This window comes from Elephas maximus, chromosome 3, assembly GCF_024166365.1.
Source record: "Elephas maximus indicus isolate mEleMax1 chromosome 3, mEleMax1 primary haplotype, whole genome shotgun sequence".
Classification (NCBI taxonomy): Eukaryota; Metazoa; Chordata; class Mammalia; order Proboscidea; family Elephantidae; genus Elephas; species Elephas maximus.
The window spans coordinates 206,452,128-206,462,869 of record NC_064821.1 but is presented as its reverse complement, the minus strand read 5'-3'; the positions used below and the strand labels follow the sequence as shown (position 1 = coordinate 206,462,869).

Genomic DNA, 10,742 nt, shown 5'->3' with positions numbered 1-10,742 from the left:
TCCTAGAATCCAGCAGTCCACGATGACTTCCTTTTCCCGTCCCCAGCTCCAAGTCGGTGGCCTGGTACCTAACTCAGGCCTTCAGGACGTGCTTGCGGAAGTCTATCTTTCTACTTTACTACGGCAAACCTAGGCTGAACCGGCCCCAGAAGTGGGGCTGAGACAGAAGTCCAGACCAGCCCAAATAACTGGACTGGGGCCGACAAGGCGGCGCGACGCAGCAAAACCACAAGTAAATGCCACCGGCAGATGTCACCGTCGCCGCCAACTCGCCCTCAGTTGCTCAATTTCAAAGTTCGCGAGATCACGCCGCAGCGCCAGTTCTTCCGCTCCAGATGCTGGGGGCTGGTTTCCGCTAGCTAAGCGGCAGCCACACAAGTCTTCGGAACGAGTGCTTCCGGCACTGTGCCCCGGAAGCGGAAGTGGGGTGTCTAAGCTGTCAGAGTCGGTGTGCTACTCGGTGGTCTAGGGAAGTCGTTTAGCTTCACTTTTCCTGCCTCTAGAGTGGTTCCCTCCTCGCGGGTGGGAGTGCAGGGACGGAGGTGCAAGATGAGCACCATGTTCGCCGACACACTGCTCATCGTTTTTATCTCTGTGTGTACGGCTCTTCTCGCTGAGGGTGAGAACGGCTACTTCTCTGACGTTCGGTCCCTCCCCGGGGGGAAGGATCTTAGGTCGGGGGACCCTCGTGTCACCGGGGAAGTAAGGTCGCGTCCCTTTCTTGCTTGGGAAGTTCATGTACTGTACTGCAGGGGACCTCGGGGCAACTCCTGAGCAGGAGCAGGAGGGGTAGTGTGAAATTGATTGTGCCTAATTTCTTTGGTCGTGGGTAGGTTTCACTTCCCTGTATGTGTAGACACCTTTACATCATGTTAACAGTTGTTTTGGTTTGGAAGTCAGTTGTCTTTACGTTTGAAAAAAGTTAACAACGGGTAAACATAAAGCAAAAAGTTGATATCCCTCCTTCCCTAACGGTGACCGCTGTTAACAGTTTGTCGTGACAGTCCCAGATAGTTCCCTGTGAACATGTTACTTTTATTTTTCAGGCATAACTTGGGTCCTGGTTTACAGGACAGACAAATACAAGAGACTGAAGGCAGAAGTGGAAAAGCAGAGTAAAAAATGTGAGTATGGCCACATCCTTTAAAAACGGTTTCAACATGTCAAACTTATTGAGTGCATGTTCAGCGTAAATATTTTAGAAGCACCAACTTTGATAAAGAACTTTACAGGAATACAGAGATGAATCAGATTCGAATTGAAGTCCGTTTAAAAATATAAGATTTGTATGCAAAAAAATATAATACAAACTAAAAAGGATTAAGTGTCATGGGAAGTACATATTTTGTGCTGTAGTGGTTCTGAAGAAGAAATCCCACTCCTTTGTGAGGGACCGTGGAAGCTTTCACCATGCAGATGGTCTTGTAGCCCTTCATGGACCATTAGAATTTGAATAATGAGGTGGGGGAAGGAAATTCCAGGCAACAGAAATAGCATGAGTAAAAATGTGGAAATTTTAACGTACAAAGTGTGTTTGGAGAATGACAGTTCCTTATGACCCATGTCAAGAAAAGTGGTGTCTTCAGGGAGAAGCCAAGTTTCAGTTGTTTAAGGAGGTTGAAGGTGTGTTTGAAGAAAAATTTAAGAAGAAATAGACCTTGTTGTTTTTGAAATAAAACAGGAATTCCACAGGACACAGCTGAAGGGGCTGATCAGAGGGGTAGTTAGGGGTATAATTTGAAAGATTCTTCCTAGGCCCAATTTGGCTTTGACTGTTTTTATTCCTTGTAATGATTACCCTTTTCTTTTAAAAATTCCTTTGGCTTTCTGTATTCTATGATTTTTCTGTATGTCTGCATAAGAATTTGAAATTTTCTTAATTAAAGCATCTCATTTGATTCACACAAGAGCCATTTGTAGTAATCATATAAACATTTATATTTGTAAAAGGAGATTTATATTTATAAAAGAAGATTGAGGCTCAGAAAGGTTAAATGACTTCTCAGGGCAAGCAAAGAATTAGTGACTAAACTCAGTTTTTAAATTACAGTTTTCCATTCCTTCTATTACTCAATGTTGATAATGCTCCTCAGCATATTTAAAACCAAGTTTGTGATCTTCACCTCCATGAATGAGATCTTCTTGCAGGATTTCCTTGTTTTGGTGAGTGTTAGCTTAAAGATTCCAGTAACGCCAGCCAGAAACCTTGATACACTTTCTTCATTTGGCTTCCAGGGCACACCACCCTCTCTTGGTTTTCCTCTTATCTCACTGGTCATTCTTTTATAATTTCCTTGTTGGCTGCTCTCCTTGAGCTCCTGTTTTGGGGTGACCTAAACTTTAGGTTTTTTTCTCTGTACTCACTGTCTTGGTGCATTCATTTATGTACGCTATTCGCCAGTGACCCACACATTTATATCTCTACCTCTTTCTCCTCTATATACGACTCAAATATCCAACTATCAATTTGTTATCTCCACTTGAATGTCTAATAGACATCTGAAGCCCAACATGTCCAAAACTGAACTCTTGTTCCTCGCTTCCAAGCCAGCTTTCTCTGCAGCCTTCTTCATCTCAGTCAATGGCAGTTCTGCCCTTCTGATTGCTCAGGCTGCAATCCCTGTGTACTTGTCTTTGATTCTTCTCTCGCAAACTGCCTCCTGTCTGTCCGTAAATACAGTTGAGTTACTTTTGAAATATGTACAGAATTTGACCATTTTCACCATCTCCACTGTTACCCATCGTGGTCTAAGCCACCATCATTTTTTGCCTGAATTATTGCAGTACCCTCCAATAGGTATCACTTTCTCCCTGAAGTCCTTTCTCAAGATAATAGGCAGAATAATCCTTTTAAAAGGCTATCAGATCATGTCACACCTCTGCTCAAAACCCTGTGATGATGCCCCATTTTCACTCAGAAGAAAAGCCAAAGTCCTTACAGTGGCCTGCAAAGCTTCCTCTTCCTATTGCTCTGATGTTCTTTCTTCCTCACTCTGTTCCACTCACACTGGTCTGATTGCTTTTGTTACCACACACCAGCCACACTCTTGTGCTAGGGCCTTTCTACTGGCTGTTCCGTCTGCCCGCAATGTTTTTTCCCTACAATATCTGCTTGACTAACCCTCTTACCTTCTTCAAATCAGTTCAAAGCTCCCCTCAGCGAGACTTAACTTGAGTACCCTATTTAAAACTGCGACCTGCCCATCTCCTCTACCATTTACTACTCCTGGTCTCCTATAATTCTTATCACCTTTTAATGTGCTGTATCATGTACTTATTATTGTGTTATTGCTTATTGTTTATCTCCACTTGCTAGAATGAAAGCTCAGGGTTCTTCTTCTGATTTATCCCGTGCACCCAAAATAGTTCCTGGCACAGAGTAGAGATCTAATAAATATTTGCTGATTTGAATCTTCTCTCACTCCATATAAACAGTCTGTTATCACACCCTGTTACTATTGGCCTCCTTAATAGTTTTCAAATCTTTCCGCATCTCCATCTCTGCCATCACCACCGAGTCCAAACTTCTGTCATGTCTCATTTGATTTGCTGCAATAGCCTCCTCACTTGCCTACCTGCATTCACTCAGATTTGCTCTCTACAGTACAACTAGAGTAATTTCTCAAAACACAAATCTGATTATGCTAGTTACGCTTCTTAAAACCCTTCAATTTCTTCCCCTTGTTTTTAGGATAAAGATGTGGCCTGCAATGCCCAGTATGGTCTGGCTCCTCCCTCCCTCTCTACCCACATCTTGTATCATGCTCTCCCTTGCTCTCTGTTGTCTAGTCCCTCAGGCTCTCTTTCCATCCCTTGTATTGGTCTTGCTTTTTTCTACTGTGGAGCCTTGTATTTACTCTTCTCTAGAATAATTTTCTCTTCTCCTTTTGCCTAGTAAACTGCTACTCATTCTGCAGATCTCAAAGCCTTATCTAGCCTCCCAGATAGGCTCCTATCTTCCTGCCATAGACTTTAATTTATCCATATGCCTCTCCTTAGATCACTTGTGATAATTGCAATTTCACCTTGGTATGATTATGATGATTATTAGAATAGTGTCTCTCTAACTAAACTGCAGTTTCTAAGAGGGAAAGGCCATTGTGTTCCCACTGTACTGTAACAAAGTGCCTGGTATAAATTAGATACTTGATAGAAGTTTACTGAATGAAGAATAAGTTGTCTATAGTGTAACATTGCATATGTTTTGTGAGGTTTTTCTGCTGTGATCATATGCTAATTAGCCAGTACGCAATGACATGCAAATACTAGTTTCTTCATGTCACAGGTATCATTGCATAGTCTCACAAAATACAAAACGAGTTTAGCTTCAAATTTGGCTAAATATCCTTAGACTTTATTATTTATATAAACATGGATTTGCCCTCAAGATGTTGGGCTTATTTAGTGTCCCACTAATTAAAGATAATTAGTGACTTTAATTATCTGCATTGTAGAAATAAATTAAAAGTCTCTTTCCCTCTGTACCTAAATTCAAAGTACTATAGTTGCCAGGCAAAGTTTTCATAATTGTAATTTTTAATATAATTGCTTAGTATGCTTTGAAAATAAGTGTGAAGTAGGTTGGTGATAACTGGAATGACTCATGGCATGTTTTATGTTCTTACGTTCTCTACTTTAGGCAGTCTATCTACACTCAATATGTATGTCCTATTTTCATTTATATGATCAGTTGACAAATATGATTGATTGCTTGTATTTATATTACACATGTAATATTTACCGTGATAAGTGCAGTACAAAATGAATAGGCATAGATCCTATCTTCTAGGAATTGATAATCAAGTGGAAACTGTATTTAGCATGGGGGATATTTAAAAGGAAGAATATAAGATGAATTCCCTCTATGCACTGAAGTTTTAATTCCAGATATTATTGTTGTTGTTGCTAGGTGCTGTCGAGTCAGTTCCGACTCATAGTGACCCTGTGCACAACAAAATGAAACACTGCCTGGTCCTGTGCCATCCTCACAATTGTTGCTGTGCCCATTGTTGCAGCCACTGTGTCAGTCCATCTTGTTGAGGGTCTTCCTCTTTTTCGCTGACCCTCTACTTTACCAGGCATGATGTCCTTGTCCAGGGACTGATTCCTCCTGACAACATGTCCAAAGTATGTGAGACCTAGTCTTGCCATTCTTGCTTCCAAGGAGCATTCTGGTTGTACTTCTTCCAAGACAGATTTGTTCATTCTTTTGGCAGTCCATGGTATATTCATTATTCTTCGCCAGCACCACAGTTCAAAGGCGTCAGTTCTTCTTTAGTCTTCCTTATTCATTGTCCAGCTTTTGCGTGCATATGAGGCGATTGAAAACACCACGGCTTGTGTCAGATGCACTTTAGTCCTCAAGGTGACATCTTTGCTTTTTAACGTTTTAAAGAGATCTCTTGAACCCATATAATTAGTCTTTTCTGACATTCTGTATTCAGAATTTGGTATGGATCTAGGCAAGAGAAGTCTGTAGAATCTTTGATGAACACAAAAAAATACAACTGGGTTTAAGTCAGAATTGAATCTAGCTTTCTTTCCTCTTGCTGATCTGATCCTTGTCATTATTTGGAAAATAGTGGTATCATCCAAAAAGCAGTCCTGCTGAAAGATATGCTTTCTCACAAGGTCCCAAGTTAGTTGATTCAGGTGGTTTCTAGGCTTATAGGTGTGCTTTGAATATTGGTAAGACTTCTCTCATTGTGTTATTGCTATAAAATAGATTAATAAAAGAACACTTTAGTAAATGAGAAAGATTAAAGTGTATCTAACTTGATTCTTATAACAAGGTTATTTGAGAGAATTTATTAACTAGAAGTTACTGTGAAGTATAAAGGTATTTCTGTTTATAGTAAAACAGGATAAAGCTTTTGGAGTAGTTTATAAACTGTTTTGACACAACTGTGGAATTCAGCTTGAAGCAGTGGGAAGTCATGGGCAATGATGTGTTTCATCGTAGACATGTTTTACTTTCGTCAACCCTGACATCTCTAATTCTTGTTATGGAATTGAGGTTTTGGTGAATAAATATCAACCCTAAAGGGTTTCTTCACAATCTCATCAAGTTTGAAAAACATTAGATTAATTTATCTTATCCCTAGAAAATATTTATTTAGTCTCAAAAACCCAGCCTGCTAAAAGACTAGGTTAATGTTCATGGTATCATCTTATGTTTCTATTCTTTAGTTTTCTTTTTTTTTTTTTGCCTTTGTTTTTTATGTAGCCGTTGTTAAATGCCAACTTGTTATGTTATAATCCTTCTGGGGTAGGAAAGAAATATTTTTCTTTCTTTGCTTAATAATAGTGATAACAAGTAAAACATTCAATGTTTCCTGTGTATTTTGTATTAAGAAAATTATTTTTAGAACAGTGTCATGGAATTTGACTTAATTTCTTTCCATGACCTCTCTCAAGTAGGTTCATTCTAAAACTTATCTTCTCTATACACACACACACACATATAACTTTTAGTCAGCTCTTTAATATTTTATTTGAAATAAGGGAGTCAAATTGAATTTTATATCTTCTTAACAAAGCAGTAATACCAGTTTTACTTTTAGAATTTAGGCAGCATAATTAATGTATTAAGTGAAAGAGTCCTACCTGTCAATTCTCTTTAATGCAACTCTTAGAAATAATATATGCGTGGAACTCTTTGCTCACAAAGTAACTATATTAAGATAATATGGGGAAGATATAATGTAAATATACTAAGTAAAGGCAGCTTTTGACATATCTATTCCTAGTCCATTCCCAGGTGACCAGACAGAGTAAATATAAAATAAAGCATCACGCTATTCCTTTTCAAAAACTCGTTGTTACTCTATTGTCATAGTAATTGAAATGCATCAGGAAACGTTGGTCTTAGCTTTTTTTTTTACTCTCCTCATTCTCCTACCCCTTGCATATGTCTGTCTTGCCACTTTTCTATGCTATAATCGTTACTTGATTATCTGCCCTCACTGGATTGGTCTTTAGAGATCAAGGATCGTGTCCTATCTTTTTATCTATCTAGAACAGTACCCGTTATTTAGGTCCCGGATGACAGAATGAATGACTTCTTACCTTCCATAGTAAATGTGAGAAAGGACTACAATTAGCCATAGCAACCTGAGAGAATTTGAAAATTGTGCCTAGACTCTACCTGAGGTAACCATCCTCAGCTGCTGGTCTGGAAATCATCTCAGCTTTGATTATGATTATGACTTAATACAGTGCTTTATGGTGTTTGATTACCAATGCTTACACTGTGGTTTTAGTCTTTGACTGTCCTGTCTACCGTTTACTGTCAGCAGGTTTGGGAGCAGGCCACTTGACTTAATGAGGGCCATAATCAAAGTCAGCTTATTATATCTTTTAAGTTTCTTTCATTGGTTCAGCAGCTGTAAAGCATCCTTTGCTTTTTTAGCATAATGCTTAATTAATTTTTCCTATATTACTATGTTGTTTACAGTGGAAAAGAAGAAGGAAACGATAACAGAGTCAGCTGGTCGGCAGCAGAAAAAGAAAATAGGTGAGGTGAGATATTGATCTGAACAAAATTTAGGTTTTCTTCAAAATAAATAAATTTTCAGATGATGAAAATAAAAGTTAATAGTGGTAATCCACATTTGTATAATTTTACGGTTTACAAAGCACGTGCATACATTATCTCGCTTGATTCTCTCAGCCACTTTGTGAGGTAGATAAGTTCAAGCAGCTGCTCTTTTTTTTGTTGTTCTTACCTTTGAAATTTTCAGTTTTAGTAAAATGTTGTTGACAGTTGTGGCTATTGAACTTGGCTGAGGGTTCTTGGCAGTTTGTAAAGTATATTCTTTTCCACATCTGAGAAGATTATTTTTAGTCAACCTTGAGTTCCTTATGCTTGTTGTTGCCCTGGCTTCCTTACTGAATACTGACTAGTAATGGGGACCCACCAAGGGGTAGGAGATTTTCTACTGAGTAATTTTTATCAAGTCTGAGAAATGATGACCATATGTTTTTGTTTTTTCAGCGTCATTTAGAATTTCAGTAATTCTGTTTCAAAAAGATTATTTGTAAATAAGTAGGTATGAATTACATTTATATTTTGTACTACTTTATGATTCTGAAATCAGAAAAATATTATGAAATTATGTATTTGTTTTAGAAAATATGTTTCTATTCCTAGATCGTAGGAGCTCTGGTGGCACAGTGGTTAGGCACTTGGCTGCTAAGCAAAAGGTCAGCGGTTTGAACCCACCAGCCACTCTGTGGGAGAAAGATGTGGCAGTCTGCTCCCATAAAGGTTACAGCCTTGGAAACCCTATGAAGCAGTTCTACTCTGTCCTGTAGGGTCGCTATGATTCAGAATCAGCGGCAACGGGTTTGGGTTTTTTGCTGTTGTCGTCATACCAAGATCACTGCTGTTATACCCCTGGGGAGAATTGCACCACGCTAAACTGTTGCAATGCGTATTCCATTAAAGTTTCTCAGTTTAGCGCAGGGGTGTCAGACTTTCTTAAATGACCCATTCATTTAGTTCTGTGGTAAGATGTTATTGTACATCTATTCTGTATGTGTCAGTAACTGTTAGGCACTGGAGAAACAAAGGAGAAAAAGATTCTGACTTCTAGTCGTTCTGTCTAGAGAGGGAAAACAGAGCACAAAATAAATGATCACTATGCAGTGTAATAAGTACACTTATAGGGAGATATTCTGAGTCTTATAAAACGAGAGAAAAAGAATATCCAAATGGACCTAGGGGATCAGGTGTCCTTGAAGAGGTAGTGCTTCAGCTGAATCTTGAAGCTTTAGTGTGAATTAGCTAGCTAAGAATGTAAATAAAAAATAATACTGGTCTGTATTTATTGATTACTTACCATGTACTATACCAAGCACTTTACGTATTTTTAAAGTTTTCATAAGTCATGTGTGGAAGAGACAGTATGATCCCATTTTTATAGATGAGTACATTGAGGCTTAAGTTAGATAACTTGCTCAAGGTCAGCCCTAACCAGCTAGTCAGTGATAGATATGAGAGTTGAACCTCATCATTTATGACTCTTGAGTCCCCATTTTTAAAGTACATTCTAGGTAGAAGGCTAGGCATATACAAAGGCATTGTAAAATAGTTTCATATGACAAAAGGTATGTGTAAACTTCAGGCAGATGAGGCTAGAGAAATATGTCATTAAGTGCTTGGCTAACTGAAAGGTCAGAGGTTTGAACCCACTTGCCACTCCGTAGGCATCAGCTTCCATAAAGATTTACAGCCTTGGAACTCTATGGGGCAGCTCTACTCTTTTTTACAGGGTCATTTTGATTTGGAACCAACTTGATAGCAATGGGTTTGGATTTTTTTGTTTGATTGTTTTAGTCCATAAAGTTCTTCATAAGTTAAACTGAGAAATTTAACTGGTATCCAGAATGCATCAGGCAACCGCTAATGGATTTAGCTGAGAATTGACAAATTTTGTTTAAGGAAGATAATTCTGAGAATAATTTGGAGAATAAATTGGAGTGGGGACCGTTCTGGAGGCAAGGAAGTCAGGACACTCTTTAAGTATCCCAGGCATGAATTTGGTCAGTGTTAGTGGGAACGGAGTATACAGTACAAATTTAAAAGATATACAGGAGGTAGAAGCAAGAGGACTTGATGACACTTAGCTGTAGGGTATGGAGAGAGGGATGAATCTAGGAAGAGGCCCAGATTTCTGATCTGGAGAGGAATGTTGGAGGAGTGGCAGATTAGATTAGAGTGGGGAAGGAAAGAGAAGATGGCTTTAGGTTTGAACATGTTGAATATGAAGTACCTGTGTGACCAACCAAAACCATTGCTACTGAGCCGATTCTGATTCACAACGACACCTGTAGGACAGAGTAGAACTGCCCCATAGAGTTTCCAAGCAGCAGGTGGTGGATTTGAAACACTGACCTTTTTGGTTAGCAGCTGAGCTCTTAGCCACTGTGCCACCAGGGCTCCACCTGTGTGACAGTAGGGTAGAAATACTTGGTATACAGTTTTGGAACTGGCAGATAGATAAGGGCTACAGATTGATTTTAGAATAATATGATTGTGAGTAGTAATTGAGTCAGCAGGGTAAATGAGATCATATAGGGCAAGAAGAGCAGAGGGTTGAAGATGGAGAGAGCCTTGGGGAAACACAGGAGTTTAACGGGTAGTTGAAGAAGTGGAGCTCTGAAAAAGTGTTGCCAGAGAAGTTTTTTTTTAGAGAAGTTAAAGGGAGCATTTCATAAGGGAGGAAGGATCTGAGCGTAGGTGTTAAATGCCTAAGTGATTTTAGCAAAAACAGTTCCGGTGACATGATGGGGACAGAAGCCAGATTCTATGGATTAAGATAATGCATGGGGAGGAAGTGAAGGCATTGCATATGGACAGCTCTTTAAAGTAGCTTTGCTATAAAAGATAGGGAGGATATAAAAATGGAAGGCAGGTTACCCTCTGCCCTTAAAGTGACAGTACAAAATATCTTCATTCAAATTATCTTAACATGGAATGCAACATTGATTGCTTGCTTGCTCACCAAAAAACATTTCACCAGAACTTATAAGAAATGACATTTATAAAGAGTTACTTATCAAAATCTTATCAGAAGTCACAAGACATAATATTTATGAAGAGTTGCTTGAAGGACCCACAACCTATCTGTTCTCTTATTGTTGTTATTAGTTGCCATTGAGTCAGCTCAGATTCATGACAATCCCATGTACAGCAGAAGAAAACGCTTCCTGGTACCATGCCATCCCCGTGATCACGG

At 39.0% G+C, this 10,742-nt stretch overlaps 1 protein-coding gene across 1 annotated transcript in view; it reads left to right on the top strand.

Annotated features, from left to right (window-relative positions):
- Positions 1 to 390: 390 nt before the first annotated feature.
- Positions 391 to 10,742, top strand: part of TMCO1 (transmembrane and coiled-coil domains 1) — a 56,620-nt gene continuing 46,268 nt past the window's right edge. The window contains exons 1-3 of the mRNA XM_049881120.1: positions 391 to 619; positions 1,047 to 1,124; positions 7,457 to 7,516. Of these exons, the coding sequence (XP_049737077.1) occupies positions 550 to 619; positions 1,047 to 1,124; positions 7,457 to 7,516 (208 nt within the window). The 5' untranslated portion in view covers positions 391 to 549. The remainder of the gene's footprint in view (positions 620 to 1,046; positions 1,125 to 7,456; positions 7,517 to 10,742) is intronic.